Here is a 21,000-nt window from a genome sequence, read left to right as displayed (position 1 = left end):
TAGGCTAGAGACCCATGTGCCCCTCCCTAAAGTAACCTGTGTAGGTAGTGTTTAGAAGAGAGGCCAGAACTCTTGCTTTGCTACCACCCTGTTTTCTGCAGGTCCATGTCTCCTGTCCTTGACTCCTCACTGGAGCTGAACTCCAAGGTGGATCCCCAGGCCAAGCTTCTCATGGACCAGCTTGACCCTCGTAAGTCCCTGGTGCCTAAGTCACAGGGTAATGAGCCCTGGGATGTGGGTTGTGGCTTTGAGAGGAGGAATGTGCTAGGGAATTCAGCAATGTGCTCAGATGATGGGAGACACAGGAACATGATCCCCTCAGCAGTCAGTGTGGGATGCAGTCTGGGAGGCTTTTATGGTGCTGTGTTCATGTACACAGCTGCCTCTGACAGGCAGTGGGGAGGTTTGGCCCTGAGAAGTCCCTGGAAAGTCAGTGATGTTTTCTTCTGCAACTGCAGAGGCAATTCCAGTGCATGCTGAATTTGCACCTGCAGAGCTCGTGCCAGCTCCACCTGCAGCTCCATCACCAGCTCTGATCCCACAGCAAGAGCAGGCACATGTTTCCTTTCTCCACCAGCTGCAGAGCTGGATCTCCTGGTGGCTCCCCAGCAAGAGTCATCTCTTGACCTCTACCTGAAGCAGCTCTTGAACCACTCCTGCCACTACCCTCTCTTCCAGATTTACATATCATTCTATTTATTATTATTCTATTCTGGGATGTGAGTGATAGAATTATTGTAAATGAAATTTAAGTGTTTATTCTTGTTTCAGTTGATGAGTTTGGTAGGATTTAGTGCGTTGTCCATATTGTGAAAACTTCACCAGTGTCCTCTTCCAGAACATTTTCATGAACTCACTACACAAATATATTTTCTTTTATTTTCCTTCCTACTAGATCCTGGCCAACACTCATCCTATGTCCTTGTAATTTACATTTCCTACCTTTTCTGCATCACTGCAGTTATGTTTCTCCTCTGCCTTACCGTGCTGTAAGTAACTGTTTAATCTTGCTTTGTCTGAGAAGGGAAAATCTAGACAGATTGCATCAATTTCTCATGCAAGTATTCATGGACTCTTGGCAGGGCATAGAAAAAGAATACAAGAATTTTTTGTAATTCTTAGGATTCTTTGTTTTGTTAATTATGTTCCTGGCTTTATAGACATATACACATCAAAACTGCTCTATATTTAATTACATGTAGGTCATTTCATATCCATTTCACATGAAAGAGGCTAACACACTTTCTTTTGTTACAGAGCAGCACCACGGGAGTGTCACACCCATGTTTATACTTTAGATATTTCCAATTATAAATTATTAATTTTAGTTTATGAGTGCTTAACTTGAAAAAAATCACAAAAGTAAAGTTTTGTAGTTGTAATACAACCATTAAAATGTGAGGCACTGTGTGTTCCAAGGCAAGTCTATAACCCAGTATAGAAAGCACAGTGTCACAGGCAGCATGTCCATTGAATTCCTCTGTGGTGTATCTCCATGCAGTGTCAAGAATATGGCTGCCTATGTCCCCTTCTCTGGATAGAGTAAATTTACACACAATCTGGCTCAGCATGTCACCACCTATAAGTTTTACTTCTTACCCAGTAGTTCAGTCAAAGGACAAGACACATGAACACAGCCCAATTAAGAATGGGCTGTGTTCATAAGAAAAGAAACATAATGGTCAAGGAGGCAAACAAGCTGGAGAAATGAGCACTGGGAAATAGCAGTGGCATCACATCCCGGGTAGGAAAAACCAGCCCAGAACTTGAATCCACCACACTTGGGGCCAGGCTGGGATAGATGGTGGGGACCCAAGAGCTCTCCATGACTCCTCAGGAGCTGGGGTGTGGTCTTCAATCACAGATCTGCTGTGTCATGGTGTAAACCCCTGCAGCCTTCACAGAGGCCAGCTGATTGGTTGCTCCAAGCTATAAATGCTCCAGGCTGAAGTTATTCCCCCAAGTCCTGGCTGCACTGTGCTGCCACTGGGGGCTGGGCAGCAGGAGAGTTTAGGTCACTGATTCAGCAGCCACTAGGTTTCCCACAAAGAAATAGCTGAGCACGTGGGTGCCCCAGTATGAGCTAAGGTGTAGGTCCTGAATTCGATGGATGATAGAAAGTTTTCCCATGGTCTTTGAACCAAGTAGGCCTATAATGTGTCATAGGCTTGGGGCAAGGCATCAGTGACAGTGAGTAGTGAGTTCGAAGTCCAGGCCTTGCCCTACCCAATGGACTACATGTGACAATGGCAATGTGAGGTAACCTGAAGATGATGGTCTTAGTAGGGATGATATCAAATTACAGGCAGGTGTGGATGGGGACAGTGCCCAGGTGAAGAGAACCCCATGTGACCCTCTAGTGCCTCACCGCCAAGCATGCTAGAATCTCCACAGTAAAGGACTATGTGTGTTATTCCATTCCCAATGGACATTTCAGTACCAGTGCCCAGAGAGGGACAATGCCAGGCCCAAGGCACAGGACATGGGCAGATTGAAGAGGAAGGGGAGAGGTCCAAAAGAGAAAACCTCCTAGCGCAGGACCCATCCCACTCCCAAAGGCATCAGAAAAGCAGCCCTCAAGCTCCTGGGACCTGAGCCTAAACATATGGGACTGATTTCAAGCAGCATCCCAAGGAATACACACATATGCACACATACACACACACACACACATACACACACACACACACACACAGACATGAACACACAGTGATGCCATGTGCACCCACTGGGTAGCTCAGAGGAAAAGGGAGCTGATTCATTCAATCTACATGCCTCATATTCTCACCTTATTCCTGGGATGAACTACGCTGGCACCAAAACAGAAAAGGACAATATGTTACTGGCCACCCAGAAGCTGGAAGGCTAGAGGAGAGGGATAAATCACTGCAGATTGTAGTGGAAGAGAAGACCCAGGGCTATATCCCAATAAAGCAAGGGCACAGAGAGGGGCCCTACAAGGTCACTACATAGGGGCATCTGAACAGCCTCACTGAGATGGAACTGATGCCTGAATCTGAGCTATGTGGGCCCTAATGCTGTACAGAGTTGAGTCTGTGTGGCAGAAGATAGAGGACCAACCATTTAGAGATTCAAAGTCAAATTTTTTTTTTAGTCAAGAAAGAGATGAGAAGCAAGAACAGAAGGCCTGGTGAAGGACAGTGGTGGGGGCAGAACGTCACATCTGCTATAGTGCATCAGTGACAACTGATGATTCCATGGCTGCAAACTTAGTTACGACAGGTAAACTTCAGTTCTCTCAGGTTACATGGGTCAGGCATTCAAGAGGTGCTGCTGGGGGATCCACCGTAGTTTCTCCTGACCAGGCTGCAGGCTCAGTGGAAACACTGCTGTGGCAGAATCTGTTCTCAGGCTCTCTCTCTTGCTAACAGGCAGGAACTCAGTTAGGATGGAGGTTTGATGTCTTCTTGGTCTGTTAACCTTTTTCTCTGCAAAGAGTCAGCTTCTCCTCAGGGAAAATGCAGAGATAGTCAGAGATTTAGAGAGGAAGACAGAATGAAACAGAGAGGAAGGAAGGAAGAACAGAGGAGGGAGAGAGCAAGAGTTTGGTCACAGTCATTTTACATGTGAACCTTGATAGTCACATCCCATTACATCTGCCATGCTGTGTTATTAAGAACAAGTAAGGAATTGTGGAGAGAGCTCAAGATACAGCACTTGCCTACCATGCGTGAGGACCTGGGCTCAATTTCAGCCTGGCTAATGCAAACCAGTACAATATTCACTACGTGTGACCCACGTTCAAGGAATGAGCTACTCAGGAGGTGGCCATCAGAAGGTGAGCTGTCAGCAGTTGAGCACCCTTGCCATGGGTGTGTTGACTCACACAGGTGTGAATGTAGGCTTAGTGCTGGTAGATTTAGGGTTGCATCTACATCCATAGTGCTTGCTTAGCCTGTGTGAAGTCCTGACTTGAGGCCACGACACCAATACATAGAAGAAATTCAGATGCTTAGGGGACATAATGAAGGCTGATCTGATGAACTTCTGCCCCCTCATTATGCCACCAGGGAAACATGTCCAGGAGGAGAGTGTAATTTCCACCACCATACAGCAGGATCCAGGCCTGTGTGCACTGTGTTCACCTCCCTTCCACCCTTTCATGGAATTCACCTCTAATTCTGTATACTTTGTACACATGACACCAGCCCACAAGGTTTAAAAGAGTGACCTCTCTCTTCAGATGATGTCCCTAGGAAGCAGATGCCATAGTTCAGGGGGACACACTGGAAAGGAACTGAGAGCCATGGAGTCTTGTTTAAGTCGACAAGGGAAGTATGAAGGAGGAGTTGGGTCTAAAACTAGGTCTGCTCAGACCAGGGACCCTGGCTTTATTGTGGTTTTTCCTTTCCTGTGGGAAAGCTTTGCCTCTAGCCAAGGATCCATCACTTGGTTGGAGCTGTTGTCTTCACTCTGAAGGACACTGGGCAGTCATTCCATGTGTTTCCATGGTATCCAGAGCACGAATCTCTGGGTGATGCCAGATGCCCCAGTTCCACACAGACATCATGGAGGGAGCTGGTGGGTGCCTTAAATCATCAATGTACCAATCACTGACCATGATGCAATGATCAGAGCAGATGCAAACACTGGTCTCTTGTGCTTCCATATCATGAAGGCCACACAGTCACCCTGGAGAGCAGACCAGGTACTACCCACATTACAGTGAGTGTCCCTAATTCTTGGCCTCTGTACACATGGACAAAAAATATGGGAAAGGGAGACCCGTGAAGGCACACAGAATGGGGTGATGCATCCGTATATAAACTTAAGGTGGAGGAAAGGCAGGCAGGATGCATTCCCACTATCCACTCACTTTTCAGATAGTTATAAAGCAGCACCCTCTTGAGCCCCCATGATTAAAGTAACACTGCAGACTCCACTCTCTTTCTCACAGAGGCAATATGCCACCAGCGTGGAAAAGGGAGTTGCATTTCAGGCTTCCTGAAGTGTGGAGGACAGGTGGTCACAGCACTGTGCAGGGAACTCTGTGACCAAGTGAGGGCTGATTATGATTAGCACACAGCATACCCTGAGAGGGCAGTTTGGGAGGAAAGCCAGACCTGTAGTGCTGCTTACGCCTGTCCTCCTTGGGATCAGAGTTACCCTTCTTGGCTCCTGGCAGGTGCTGCTGAGGAAGGTGGGACAGCCAGCCAACCTAATCTGATTGAGTTGGGCCAAGCCTAGCTCACTGAAAATGAGAACTACAGTGAGACAGAATTTGCTTGTGTCTATTGGTTTCTGAGGAGGGCCTGGGGCACTTTAGAGAGAGAAAGACAGACTTGGGACATCCTGCAACACAGAGGTATGCAGAAGTGAGTGGGGTGAGGCAAAATAGGAAGGTTTCCTGTGGTGCATTTGTGAACAAATCTGTCTCTTACAGGCCCTGGGAGGCTTTGGGGCTTGCAAGGAGCAAGGACAGTTGGGAATTTTTCTAAGGCACCGGACTGAGCTCAAGGTCTACTTACAGATCTTGTGCCAGCCTCAACTCCAATGACCTCACCAACTCTGGGATCCACCTGAAAATCAAGGTCAGATTCCTGGTCTGGTGGAATTCCAAGGCAGATCTGTCACTGGCTCCATGGCAGGTGTCCTCAGCTCCACTTAGAGCTCAAGTTTTGCAAAGTACCGGCCCTTCGTTTCCCCTTCCCTTTACCTCTTCTATTTCTCTCAGTTTTCATTTCTACTCTTAAATCTATAGTTGAAGTATTAAATTCTAAGACAATTTAATTTTAAGTTAAGATTTCAATAGTTTCCACATGTTCAGTTGAGTCACAGGTAAGCACACTGTCAATTGGTACAATCTTCACATCTGTCTAGTTTCAGCTTTCTGCTCAGTGTTGGACCCATCCATACCCCTGGTCTCTCTTGCTAGTCCCCACCCACCGCTGACCTTTCTCTCACTGTGATTTACTACCCGCGGTTTTTCATATCAGTGCATCAGATTCTGTTTGGCCAAGTATTCCTGGAGGAGACTGGATGCTATTGCTGTTTCATAGAAAAGAAAACCACAGATAGACAAAATCTACAGGGAGAATGTAGAGACCATTGTGTATGTACTCATCTTTTCATGTTGGAAAATGTTTTCCACGATTTCAGTGATACAAAGGGAGCTACAAAGGGCTGATTCATTACATTTGAAAAACAACAATAATGCAAAAATCACAACAGGAAACCTTTCTTTACAACCTATAGTCAGATAGATGGATTTATTACAAGTATTAAAGAGGTTTCTGGAGTCCATTTTGTGGGGGAAATGACAAATTCTTCTAACTCAAAGTAAATTACCAGACATGGCCAACAAGCACACAAAACACTGAGACTCCTAAGCCTGATTCATGCAGGCACACATCCTTGAAATGTGCTGTTTCCCCATCCAGTTACATATTTTAAGGCAGGTGCTGAACAGCAATGGGAAGGACATGGGGGGCAGAGCACAGCCCTATCTCACAGCTCCCAACAGAGCTCTAAAAAGCCTTCCCTGGGACTAAGAATAGAGTTTTTTTCCCACACAGAATGCTGCACAAATTTTCAACAGTTTGATTCACAGTACTCTTTGAAGCAAGAAGGAACTGGGACCCTCGCTAGCCTCTGCATAGAGTGTGCACAGGAGAGTTGTCTGGATGATGCTGTTCACTGCAGCTGGGGGAACCTTGCCTGGCCCCAGGGCCACAGATCTGCAGGGCTAAGGATGACCAACTCATGGCATGACAAGGTTTTCCCTGGGCCAGCCAGTGCACTGGGCATCTCCACTGCAATCCAGTGACTCCCAAAGCCAGTGACAGCACTGGGAAAAGGCATTTGGATACCTGGGTGGCCAGTCAGGTGAGGGGCAGCCTTGCTGACACAGCTGTGCAAAGTGTGTCCCTCTGGAGCTAAACCTCCAGCAGATCCCACTCATTGCCTTCATCAGGTCTGGCAGCAAGGATGTCACACAGAAGCACAGCAACACACTTGAAGTTTACTCAGACTGAATCGTGTAGTTTCCCTTTAAGAAATGACTGAAAATGCACCAGTCTGGAAAAATCAAGGCTGGGAGCATTGCTCTGCATTTTGTATAGATAAACTGATCCTTTACAAGACATGGTGGTAATGCCCGTGGGTGGGTCTGCTATGGCAGAGATGTGGCCTCTCACGAATACAGGTTTTGTAACTGCAATAGAAAAATTGCAAATAAATGATGCATGCACATGACTTTCTGTTTGTATTGCACTGAAGGAAGGGGGATGGAAGCAGCAACCTAGATGTACTGAGCTGCCTCAGTAAACCCAGGGCACAATCCACCACATGATTCCATCACCCAATTGTGAAAGCTCAGCAATTTGGTTCCTGCTTGTTGTTGCTGTTCATTGACAATTTTGAGGTGTTTCTATCTGTGCCAGCCATCTCTGCCAATTTTAGCTTCTGTTCCAGGGTGTAGATCAGACTATGTGTTTACAAAAAGTTCCATCATGATTTCAGGACCAGTGGCAGCCTCTCATGTACTGGAAATAATTCTTCAAATTTGGCCATAAGAAACCTAATACAATGTGCTTGAGAGGGAATGAGATTGTCTGATATAAATGCAGGAAACTCATTTTGTCTGTGCCAGACTCAGCTGCTATGGAAGCACATATTTTTGAGGTAAAAAGATATGAGTTTGAGTCTTAGAAGGCACAGTCACATCCCCAAGTTCACTTTCTGCTTTGCTTCCCTCATTCTACTAAGCTGCAGAATGGATTCTGAGTTTTCAAACACATAGGGTGTGAACTGCAGCAGAAATCTGTAAAAACTTCAGTTAACTGGGGTGTGAAAAGACAAGGAAAGTTTTTTGGCAAAATACACCTCTAAATAGGTATTTAAAGCATCAAAGAAACCAGGAAGAAGACAAAGAGGAAGAGGAAGAGGAAGAGGAAGAAGAAGAAGAAGAAGAAGAAGAAGAAGAAGAAGAAGAAGAAGAAGAAGAAGAAGAAGAAGAAGAAGAACAATACAAAACAAAACAAAAATTAATGCCAATGTGTGGGGTTTTGTCTGCAATGCCTCAGCCTCATTTAGAAAGGAAAGGATCAAAATTTGCAGAATGGAAGGCTCACTGTGGAAAATGGACTTTGCACCAAGGCACTGATTGTGTGTCTGGCTCACTACGAAGTCCAATCCATGGCAGAGCCTGGAGCCTTGTGGAGGCTGAGGCCAGGACCCAGGAGTTGAGGTCCCTGGGGCTGAATTGGCAGAGTCTTTGCTGCACCCTGGTGGCTCTGCATTGTTGGGCCTGCAGGGCTGCAGGATGGATGCAGTGGTAGAAATGGATGTAAGGCAGGAGCTGCATGGCTCCTCTGCATGCTGCAAACTCCCTGCTTGGCCTGAGCACAGGAAGATTCAAGTCCTCCTTGCTGGAAAAGGAAACTCTGAAGAAGATTCTGGGTGTCCTCTACCAGACACAGATGAACACAGTGACTTCTGAGGTAGGGAGGGCAGGACACCCACCACAGTGGGATTCACATGGCTTCATATCTTGGGGGTTTAAAAGTTAGTCATGAATGATATGTTGCCTTTCTGAATAAAAAGACTCCTTATTTTATGAAACTATAAAGTGAAGCTTGAATGTTCTTCTATATGCGTATCCTACATTACATATAAAACAATACTAAGTCATTCATTTCCACTCACTTATTCAAGAAAATATCAACTATTTATTCTTAAGTGAATTGAACAGAAGTAATACTGAATGGAGTACTGTAAATAATGCAGTGGAAAATAAAATGGAAAAACCACAAAGGCATCCCTCCCTAGATGACAGGTCTACCATTGACCAGGTGCTCTCAACTGTCCTCACCTACTGTGCAGGGCTGTGTCTCTTCACTGCTGGGTGGAGAGAGAGCCAGGACACAAGCTCTCTTCCATCTCAGGAAAGATCAGGGACATGACCTTCTTTCAGAATTTTCAGTAACTGTAATTTATAATTAACTCAGCAGCTGTGTTCTGGTAAGTTCATGGTTTCTAACAGTCCACACCTTAACCGATTAAGAACAGAATACGGTGTCTGTCAATGTCATTTTTATAATGACCTCTAGAAGTGAAATTTCCAGGTTAAATGTATATAAGGTCAACTTGAGCGTCGCAGATTTTACACTTGAAGCCTCAGCATAGAGTTAGAGCCTGGTAGAGGAAGACTGTGTCTGCTCAGATCTATGTGGAGATCTAAAGTCAGAGAGATGGTCCAGGCAGAGGTGCAGGACACAATGGCACCTAGAAGGAACCATGGCTAAAAAAGGCCCAGGTCCAGGCCAACTCATCCTTGAGTAAGTTCTCAGGAAAGCATCACACACTGCATGCTGGCCAGCAGAGTGCTGGAATGGTTCCAGAGCTTCTCCCTACATGCCTGAGGCCCCCTCTCTCACTTAGCAGAGCTCTGTATGAGAAGGTCAGTCTGTTACAAATCCCAACCTGACTGAATGTTTTCCACCCAGGTGCAGATCTGAACTGCCACATGTGGACTCACCATAGCTAAGGAGCAGGACAGATGTTTACAGGGAGCAGGTCAGGAGATGGGGACACTGCAGGCAGGTCAGCTTATGAAGCCTTAAATAAGAGTCCAGGCCCTCACCAGGCCCAGTTTCCTCCAGCAGTAACCACACCCTGCAAGAATGTGCATTAAATCTGAGTAACTGAAAGGAGTTACTCACAAAATTATATATTATAGAGATAGCTTGAAGATACAAAAGTAAATGGTAGCATCCATAAGTAAAATGAGATGACCCTTAATGGATATGTGGTGTCCATTGATGTTGCCAAACCACATGCATCAGAAGGAAATAGTCTGATGAACAGAGCAATAAGGAGCACAGACAATGTGTAAAAATCACAGCTGCTTAATAACAACAACAAAGCTGGGATACAGTACGTGCACTGGTGAATTTTATCTAGAATATGATAAAGAATACTGATTGTTTTTCAATTCTTCAATGAAGTTGAAGGAAAAACCACCACCAACTTCTTTTATGTGACAAAATAATTCTGAGAATGAAGCCAGATAATAATGTGTTAAAAATAATATAAATGAAAACACTCTGTTGGCTAATATTCCTACCAAACATACAGAAATGTGTTCAGCTAAATGTTTGCCACGTTAACTCACCAGCATATTCAAAATTAACCAACATGATCAATACTGGGCTCAATCTCAGTGGTGTAAGAAAATATCTGTTTCCACTGGTATTAACATGTGGTATCTTACTATATTTTACTATATGTGATAGTACAAAGAAAAATTTTGATAGGCAAGGAGATAATATAGAAACCATTGTTCGTTTTCTGTTAACTGGTTCTAATTACCCTGTAATTCTTTCATTCTCTTGAATGGCTTCACACTGTCTTGATATGATTGATGCTATAGTATACAAAGTGATACTCAAATAATTCAAGGAATGAGGCACTATGGTGACTAATATTATGCTAGATTATCTGGGAGTGAAATACAATGATGCTTAAATTGTTCCATTCTGAGAAGTGTTTTTCTATTACAATGTCCTCTTTTATCTCAATCTCCATCCTTTTTAAAAAAAAATAAACTATTTTAAATTTTTTTTCAATTAAGGGAAAACTAAATTAAAAAATATCGGGATATATTATAGTAACTATTTGATTTCCTATTAACCTGATTTGAACCCCAGTATTGCTCTCCCCATCTTGTTCTGTCTGATTTTACAATGTTCTATTAATTTGATAGTATCAAGTTTGAGGGTATATACAACCACTTTGAAGGCAGTAAGATGTACTATGATACCCATTATAGTTTGACTATTATCTTCTTTTGAAGTCTTGCCAGGCTTCCAGTGTAGGGTTTATTGGTCTTGTTCTGTACTGTTTTGATCAATTCTATTATACCTGATGCTATAGGTAACTCTTTTTAAAAATAGCAAGAGGCACAATGGTAACCATTTTTGATCATCCGATACTCTATTTTTGCATCATGTACTATGCCCACCCTTCTGTTCTAACCGACTCTGTTTTATTTAGTCATGTTAGGATTTATTCTCTTCAAAAAATGTAATAAGAACTGTGGGAGTAAAAATACTCAAAAAGTGTAATTGTTATTGTAAAAAAGAGAGGAAAGGTGGTCTAAGGGATATAACTGCATGCTTGAGTGTGTAGAATGGAAAACCATATTATTGAGCTTTTGTTGGATCATTGAACAGAACTTTCTGCAATTTCAATGTATGAATGTCCACTTTCTATGCTTTAATTTTATAATTTGGACAACTGTTTCTAAGATGACAAGATGTAACCTATTAACTAGTGATTTCTTATTGAACTTTTTCTTGAAATTCTGTATTACTCGTACCCGTTTACTGCTTTGTTTTTTATTTCCTATCTTTGTTCTCTTTAATTAAAAAAATAATCAAACCTGGAAAGGATATCTTTTATTTATTTATTTATTTATTTATTGGGCACTGGAAATCCAACTCATGACCTCACACTTGCCAGGCAGGTGCTTAAGCCATTGAGCTAATCCCCGGCCCACCAATGGATATCTTTTACATCTTGTCATCTTCACAGTAGTTGCCTCTTCTCTTGAACTTGATACTAGCAAGCATACTAAACGTAAATAAAATCATTCAAGGCCAAATAACATTCAAACAAACCAGCTTCAAAGAAGATCAGTCATAGAAGACAATGTAAGTAATATAGGGTTTCAGTTTTAGTTAATAGGAAATTAAGGATAGTTACCATGGTATAACCTGCTATTTTTGGGTTATCTCTCTGTGCCCTCAAATCTAATATGAGTAGACAGTCCAGAACAAAATATAACCAAACTAAATAGAGCAACAAGACTACTGTAGATTTTAAATCCTGATACACTTTTAACAATGTTCTCTGCCTTCTTTTTTTAGGCAATTTCTCACCTTTCTCCTTCTCAGGATACTATTATTCACTGTTCACAGTGATATTAGTCTAGTCTCTTATGTTAAATTTCAGCATACATAAAGATAATGACAGCTTCTATGAAGAGAATAAGAGACATTATGGTAGTCATTACCGACTTCCCCAAAATCAGTCTTGAAGACCAAAAAAGCCTGCATCACCCCATAACTATTTGAGTAGTCCTATAATATTTGGTATATATTCAATGTGTGTGAAGATGGGAACAACTATTTGGAAGAAAACTAGAGACAGTAAGATAGACAGTGAACATCTGCAGTGGACTTGCTTTGAAATGTTTCCTTAGCTTATTTCCTTATGAACTGTTCTGTTCTGTTTTTTCATGTTTAATCTTACCCTCTTTAAGAAACAAAAGTGTCTAGGACAGATAAGCATATTAATAACTTTTTGTTGGATCATTGAAGGGAACTGTTGACAGTGTCATTATTTGAATATCACTTTGTATGCTTTAATTTTGTAACTTGAACAACTACTTCTAAGATGACAATATGAAACTAATCAACTAGTGATTTCTTATTGTTTATTTTTCTGAAATTCTGTATTATTTCTACACGTTTTCTTTTTTCTCTTTAAATAAACATTACAATTCACCAAAAATATAAAATTTAAGTTTTACAGAAAAAAAATATTAAGTACATAGACACTAACCATACTTGAAAGTAAAAAGCCCATTTCAGTTTAGCATGTTTAATTACAAGATGCTATGTTGAAGCACAAAGACACTTTAAAAAATCTAGAGAAGTACAAGTTATTAACTGAAAACCATACAATTTTTGCACCTAAGGAGAGCTCCACCTCAGATTTGTCATTTCTGGAATATTTGTGAAGAAATATTGACATCTAACTTCTGTATTGATTATTTCTTCAGGTCTCCCTGCGATTTTTAAAGTAAATTTAGATCTAAACTGTCTGAACAGTGACACTTTTTCTATGTATTTAACAAGAAACATGGATTGCCATATTTCTCACATTGTTAATCCACATAGGATCTCTGCCCACTGAGTCCTTTAAGATATGTAACAATGATCAAGTATGATGAGAGTATTCCCATAACGCATAGGATATATCTCTTGTGTGAGTTTTTTCATGTATTTCACTTACAATCTGGCTGCTGAAAATGTCTGCACTTGCTTACATAGCCAGTGGTTTTTCCCAGTGTGAATTCTTTTTTTAAAATTTTATTTAAGGAGAAAAAAAGCAGAGAAAGTGTACAAGTTATACATATTTACAGAAAAAAATCAACAGTAGGAAATCATTAGTTAATGGATTACATATTGTCATTTTAGAAATAATTGTTCAAGTCACAAAATTAAAGCTTGTAAAGTGGACATTCCAACAATGATACTGCAAACACTTCTGTTCAATGATCCAAAAAAACTCTGTGATATTATTTTCTATCTTATACACTTAAATATACATGCAGTTATATAGTTTAGAGCACTTTCTTTCCCTTTCGTTTGTACAATGACTATTACACATTTTGGGTTTCATTGCTCCCACGGTTCTTATTATTTTTTTGGAAGAGAGTAAAACCAAATGTGGCATAACAGAACAGAATCGGTCCACTCAAAAGGGTGGACATAATAGGTAATGTAAAAACATAATACAAGGTGATCAACAATGGTTACCATAATGCCTCCCGCTATCTCTAAAAGAATTGCCTATATCATTAGTTAATAAAATTGAACAAAACAGTAAAGAACAAAACTGACAAAACCAAAACATTGAAGACATTGGTCTTCAAAAGTAGATAAAAGTCAAAGAGAATGGGCGTTATAATGAATTTCATTATCTTCACAGCTGATGCCTAAACTTTCGAATCTGATACTATCCAGCAAAATAGAATAGGAGAACATCAGTCAAAAACAAGATGGTGAGAGTGATACAGGTCTTTAAATCGAGATAATGGAAAGTCAAAGTGGGTTACTATAATATATCCTGCTATTTTTATTTATTTTTCCCTTAATTAAAAGGATAAAAATAAAAAAGTAAATAATGGAGTGGAGATTGAGATAAAAGAGGGCATAACAGCAAATTGGTGCAGATCAAAAAATAACCATTTAAGCAGAATATTGTTTCACCACCAGATAATCCTGACATAAAAGTAGTTACCATATTGTCTCTTTCCTTGAAATCCTTGAGTACAACTTCATATCCTGTAGCATTAAATATATCAAAACAATGTAAAACCATTTAAGAGAATGACAGCATTACAGAGTATTGAGAATTGACTAACAGAAAATGAACAATGGTTTCTGTATAATCTCCTTGTCTTTAAAAGATTTTTGCTTATACTATTGTACATAATAAAATCCAATAAGATACAACCTATTTAGACCAATGGAGACAGAAGAAGAAAAGCTTGATGAGACTTCAAAACAAGATGATACTAAATCAGTATTACCAATTAAGATGTCATTTTCTCCAAAATAGCTGTTCCTATCATCCAATCTTCTCTGCCTCATTTCTGTTGAGCTCTTTTTCTGTCAGTAGCTGTCAGTTTGTCTTCTTCACTTTGTTCTCTGCTCCATTAGTTGTGGCCTCCACTATTTCTGGATTCTTTGTATTTTTCTTTTTTTAGAATATCCTGCAATACTCTCTGTAGAGTTGAATTGGTGGTCACAAATTCCCCCAGTTCCTGTTTATCCTGGAAGCACCTTGTTTTTCCATCAATATCCAGGGACAGTTGTCCAGGATATCTCAATCTTGGCTGGAGATTATTATCTTTCAAAGCTTGAATTATTTCCCCCCACACTTTTTGTGATTTGATGGTTTGTGCAGAGAAATCTGCTGTAATTCTGATGGGTGCTACCATCAGAATTGTAAGTGGTCTGTTTCTTGTCTCTGACAGCTTTCAATATTCTGTTCTTGTATTGAATTTCTGGAATTTTTATTATTATATGCCTGGGTGTTGCTCTGTTTTGGTTGTAGGTAGCTGGGGTCCTGTATGCCTCATACATCTGAGCATCTTTACCTTTTAGTAAATTAGGAAAATTCTCCTGGATTATTTCAAGTGAGTAGATTTTGTAGTTCATTTGTTTGTGTCGCTACTTCTTCTTTTATGTTCTTAATCCTTAAGTTATGGATCATCTTATCATCTTCTTGTCTTTGTATTATTGCTGTTTGTTTCTTTTTTATTTTTAAGGAGTTTTTCATTTCATCCTCCCATATTTCAATTCTGCCCTCCAGTTCAGATAGTCTGTCCTTAGTTTCTTTCAAGCTGTTATACCAGTTATCGATAGACTTCTTAGCTTCTTGGTAGTCTCTTTGAACCTGCTTCACGTATTCTATGCTTTCCCTGTTTTCTCCATCAAACAATTCTCCCCTCTTTTTCTGTTCTTCCATTCCAACATCTGTTTTTTCTTGGGTGATGCTTAGCATTTCTCTAACTATTCTGCATACTTCTAGCTTCAGTTCAATGAAAACTTCATTCCTGAACTGATCTATGAGGCTCTCTATATGGCGCTTTATGTCTATTGGTGCGGTGTCCGCTATTACCTGTTTCTCCGAATTGGGGGCCAAGGAGACTTTCTTGTTGCTGCCTCTTCCCATATTCTCTGTTCCTTATATATGCAAGCTTATATAAGAGGCCCAGCTTCTCTCCGTCAGCCACAGCCTGATCGAATTCGCCGGTTAGGTGTTCTCACCCACCGCAGCACACCAGGATGTTCCAGACCAGGCATCCTATGTGGGGCCTGCCCCTCCCGGCCACCATCAGGCTCTGGGATTTGGATCGGGCCAGCCTACTGGGTCCGCCAGCAGCACCACACAGGACAGGCACTTTTCAGCAATCCTGCCTGAGAGGGGGATGTATGGCTGAAGTCACCACCGTGCCCTGCTCATGCAGGACTACTCGGGCCCAGAATGTCCTCCATTGGAGTCAAACTGTGGTAGAGTGTCAGTTTCTCTCACTCACCTCACAAGTCAGTGCACGCCTCCCTGCCCATCCTGTTTTCGACTCTGTTCGCAGATTCCCATTCTCATAGCCTCTGTGCGTCTCCCTCCTTGCTGAGCTGATGTAGAGACAGTCACCGCGTGGCAGGAAACCCAAATCGTGGCTTCCAATGGCAAGGGCTCCAGCCTCCACACTTTTCTGTTCCTGTTTTAGCACCAGGACTGCATTCCAAGTTGGTTTCTCTCAGCCCAGTTCATTCCTGAGTCAGCAGAGTATATCTCCACCTGCTTATGTCTCCTTACTCCGCACCCTTCCTGACTTCTGAGCCGAGACTTTCAGAGAGCCTCCGTAGTAGCTGTTATCTGTCCGCCATGTTCTCCCGGAAGTACCCAGTTGAATTCTTTCATGTGTTTTGCAATGACTGTATGTGGTAAAAGCTTTGCCACACTGTTATATACATAGGGTTTTCCACCAGTGTGAAGTCATGGATGTATTTTACAATATCCATGTTTGGTGAAAGCTTTCCCACATTCTTCACATACACAGGGTTTCTCAACAGTCTAAATTTTATAATGTATTGGACAATGAGCATTTCTGCTGAAACCTTCCGCACATTCCTAACATATATAAGTTTTCTGCCCAGTGTGAAGATTTTCATACATTATGCAATATATACGTGTGCTCAAACCATTCTCATGATTCTTACATACACTGGTTTTATGTTGAGTGTGAACTTTCATGTTGCTTACAATGCCCATGATGGGTAATAACTTTCCCACATTGCTTACATACATATGGTTTCTCTCCAGTGTGAATTCTTTCACGTTGCTTACAATGTCCAGAATTGGTAAAGTCTTTCCCACATTGCTTACATAAATAGAGTTTCTCTCCAGTGTCAATTCTTTCATGTTTCTTACAATCTCACTGCATTTTAAAAGCTTTCCCACATTACTTACATACATAGAGTTTCTCTCCAGTGTGAATTCTTTCATGTTTCTTACAATTTCCCCATGTGCTAAAAGCGTTCCCACACTGCTTACATCCATATGGTTTCTCTCCAGTGTGAATTCTTTCATGAACCTTAAAATATGCACGTGTTTTAAAAGCTTTCCCACATTGCTTACACACATATGGTTTCTCACCTGTATGAATTCTTTCATGTTCCTTACAGCTTGCATGTCTGGTAAATGCTTTCCCACATTGCTCACATACATATGGTTTCTCTCCATAGTGAATTCTTTCATGAACCTTAAAATATGCACATGTTTTAAAAGCTTTCCCACATTTCTTACACACATATGGTTTCTCTTTTGTGTGAATTCTTTCATGTTTCTTACAATTTGCATGTCTGGTAAAAGCTTTCCCACATTGCTTACACACATATGGTTTCTCTCCAGTGTGAATTCTTTCATGAACCTTAAAATATGCACATGTTTTAAAAGCTTTCCCACATTTCTTACACACATATGGTTTCTCTTCTGTGTGAATTCTTTCATGTTCCTTACAATTTGCATGTCTGGTAAAAGCTTTCCCACATTGCTTACACACATATGGTTTCTCTCCAGTGTGAATTCTTTCATGAACCTTACAATTTGTACGTGTGTTAAAAGCTTTCCCACATTGCTGACACACATAGGGTTTCTCTCCCGTGTGAATTCTTTCATGTTTCTTACAGTCTCCCCAAGTGTTAAAAGCTTTCCCACATTGCTTACATACATATGGTTTCTCTCCCATGTGGATGCGTACATGTCGCTTACAATATCCAGAACTAGTGAATCCTTTACCACATTGCTGACATACATATGGTTTCTCTCCAGTGTGAATGCGTTCATGTTGCTTACAATGTCCAGGAGTAGTGAATCCTTTACCACAGTGCTGACATACATATGGTTTCTCTCCAGTGTGAATTCTTTCATGAAACTTACAGTTTTCACGTCTGCTAAAAGCTTTCCCACATTGCTTACATGCATATGGTTTGTCTCCAGTGTGAATTCTTTCATGTTTCTTACAATCTCCCTGTGTTTTAAAAGCTTTCCCACATTGTTTACATACATATGCTTTCTCTCCAGTGTGAATTCTTTCATGTTTCTTACAGTCTCCCTGTGTTTTAAAAGCTTTCCCACATTGATTACATACATATGCTTTCTCTACAGTGTGAATTCTTTCATGTTCCTTACAACGTCCAGGTGTGGTAAAAGCTTTCCCACATTCCTGACATACATAGGGTTTCTCTCCAGTGTGAATTCTTTCCTGTTCCTTACAATTTCCAGGTTGGATAAAACCTTTTGCACATTGCTTACACACATAGTGTTTCTCTCCAGTGTGAATATTTTCTTGTATTTGAAAATGAATTTTACTGCTAAAAGCTTTCCCACATTTCTTACATATATGCGATTTCCACCCAGCGTGAAGTTTTTCATGAATTCCACAATAAGTACATGTGCTGAAAGCTTTCTCACAGTGCTTACACTCATAACGTTTTTCTCCAGAGTGAAGACTGTCATGTACTTGACAATATGTACGTGTTGTAAAAGCTTTCCCACACTGATTACATATGTAGGGTCTTTCTCCTCTGTGAATTCTTTCATGTTTCTTACAAATCCCATGTGTGGTAAAACCTTTCCCGCATTGCTTGCATACATAGGGTTTCCCTCCACTGCAATATTTTTCATGGATCTGAACATTGTCATGTGTTTTTGTTTCTTTCACATTCACATTACTTTCTGCAGTACCAAGGAACACTTCTTTACACTGATTCCAAGATGTATGTCCATAAGATTTCTCTAGCTTGTCATTTCTGTAAAGAAAAACATCACATATAAGATTTACAACCAAATTACTAAGTTTTTGTTTGAGAGTTGAACAAAACTGTTTGCAGTCTCACTGTTTGAATCCCCACTTCATATGTTTCACTTTTGTATTTCATAACTATTTCCATGAGCAGCATATGTAATCATCATCTTGCAATTTCTTACTGTTTATTTTCATTTTGAAAGTAGCATTATTTCCACTTATTTGTTTTGTTTAATCTTTCCTTATATAAATTTAAAAAAAGAAAAATTCACAGTGAAATGGGTCTCTGTTTCATGACTGCATTAATGTCAAGTTCTGTTTTTAATGCCTGCTACGAAATTCTGACCATGAAGCAACAGAATGGCCTTGTAAGATATGTTGAAAACAACCATTCCCAAAAGACTGGCACACATTTGGAAATCTTAAAAGTTGGTACTTTGAAAAGCAGAATATTTAGCTTCAATTTGGGCATGGGCACATATGGGTATCATGTACAGATTATTCTGATATGTTTCCCCACACAATCTCCCTTCTGCCCTTAACCTGTAGTCCCCTTTTCCATATGGTCAGTCTTACCTTTCTCTATCAACTTTCTTTCATTTCATTCCACAATTTATATTTTGGTGTCTCATCTAAAAGGAACCTTGTAACATTTTAGGTTTTATAGCTGAGCTATTTCACTGAATTGATGGGTGAAAGACCCATCTATTTCTTATGGCAAATGACATTATATTATTTATTTTTTGACATTATGTAACACATTTTTTTCTTTTCTGGGCTCGGAATGAACAACACGTATTAGCACAAAATCTGTAGCTTTTTTAAATCTACTTTAAGAGATTTTCACTGATCATTAAGCTGTGAAGTTTGAACTTGAATTTGCCATTCTGCAAAATCTGATTCCTAGTGTGCTGGGTTTACAGAAATGCACAATCACAGACAGTCTGTTATCATTTTCCTATTCCACAAATCCAGTGATAGATAGCTAAGCTTCAAGGCCTGGTCTGTTATAACTCGATCTGCTTTGTATATGAGTAAGCATGTATCAGTATTTTATACAGATTTGAGATTTTAAAAATATTCAGGACAAGTGTGAGGGGATCAATTTCTAGAGACAACTGCATATTGATATTCAAAATGAGTGCACTAACATTCCACCAGCCTACTAAGAATATTAATCAGAATGGCTGATTCTCTAGAGAATGTCTTGGAAACATGAGGAGTCATTTTTTTTAAAAATTCTATTGCAAACTTAGCAATTGTTAGATAATGAATGTGTTATATTCACATGTAGATATGGGTAGAAAAACTGAAGGCAGAATGTAACAACTCAAAATGTATTCTTTTCGTACTCATCTATATGCAATGTCATACATTTTCATGATTTAATTCCCTCATATATACACTAGCTTATACATCTTCTGAGAATATTACTGACATTAAATTGAATGGTGCCTCATTTCTTTGATCATTTTTCTGCTGACTCACTAATTACTCAGGAACATTACTCTACTTGTGTGTGTGAATTACCTTAAGTAGCTCCAATAAATTTTGCCTTCTTTTTCAGCTTCCTGGATATCCCCAAGTCCACCTGAATTGTAGAAATAGAAATACCAGGACTCTTTAGAGTAATACATACAAATTAATAGGTTTTGTTTAGATTTATGATATAATGTGTCCAGGTCTGACATATTTTTAAAAATGTTTTCATATTCTTTTTCATGAAACAGAACTAATGAGCAAGAAACAATATTCTGACAGCATGAGTGACAAAAAGATTTCATCCTTACCTATCAGAGTCATGCTCCTAAAGGTTTCGCCCATCACATCTCTGTAGAGCTTCTTTTGGGATGGAGTCAGCAAAGTCCACTCCTCATTGCTGAAGTTCACAGCCACATCCTCAAAGGTCACCAACTCCTAAAGGATCATACATATATTTCTCAGAGGAAGGTTGAGACCCCAGGTTTGGGATATCTTAAATTCTCTCCTAGAAATCTGAATCAAAAGCAAAGTGTGGTGGTGCATATCTATAATGCCAGCAGTCAAATGGCTGAGACAGGATGGCATCAGTGAGGTCAGGGCAATTCTAGGATCCATAGGGTGTTCAAATCCACCTGATATACATACAGAAAGCTTGTCTCAATAAAACAAAACTAAACTAAACAAATAAAACCAAACAAAACAGTTGAATGAAGGCTGATTTCTTCAAATTTTAATCCATGTCTTGGTCATTAATTTTGTGTATATACACATTTTTGAAGACAGCAAATCTGATACCAGATTGCAACTCGCTGCAAATGTAACAGCCAAACAGGAACACTGATTCTTGTGCTGAATCATGGCAAGATTAATCGTGCAATGTCTCTAAAGCA

General features: G+C 40.3%; 1 protein-coding gene across 1 annotated transcript; it reads right to left on the bottom strand.

The window, feature by feature from the left end:
• Nucleotides 1-15,154: 15,154 nt before the first annotated feature.
• LOC134474342 (zinc finger protein 709-like) lies at nt 15,155-17,662 on the bottom strand (the record flags this gene model as incomplete). Its single annotated transcript, XM_063241967.1, has 1 exon — nt 15,155-17,662. A coding segment is annotated over one exon (879 nt), but the record flags the coding sequence as incomplete, so codon positions are not given.
• Between the last annotated feature and the right edge of the window lie 3,338 nt (nt 17,663-21,000).

This window comes from Cavia porcellus, unplaced genomic scaffold (genome assembly GCF_034190915.1).
Source record: "Cavia porcellus strain 051 isolate PalLab524CR breed Dunkin Hartley unplaced genomic scaffold, mCavPor4.1 scaffold_32, whole genome shotgun sequence".
In the NCBI taxonomy this organism is placed as follows: domain Eukaryota; kingdom Metazoa; phylum Chordata; class Mammalia; order Rodentia; family Caviidae; genus Cavia; species Cavia porcellus.
The sequence above is the reverse complement of the archived record's forward strand: the minus strand, read 5'-3'. Positions and strand labels throughout refer to the sequence as shown.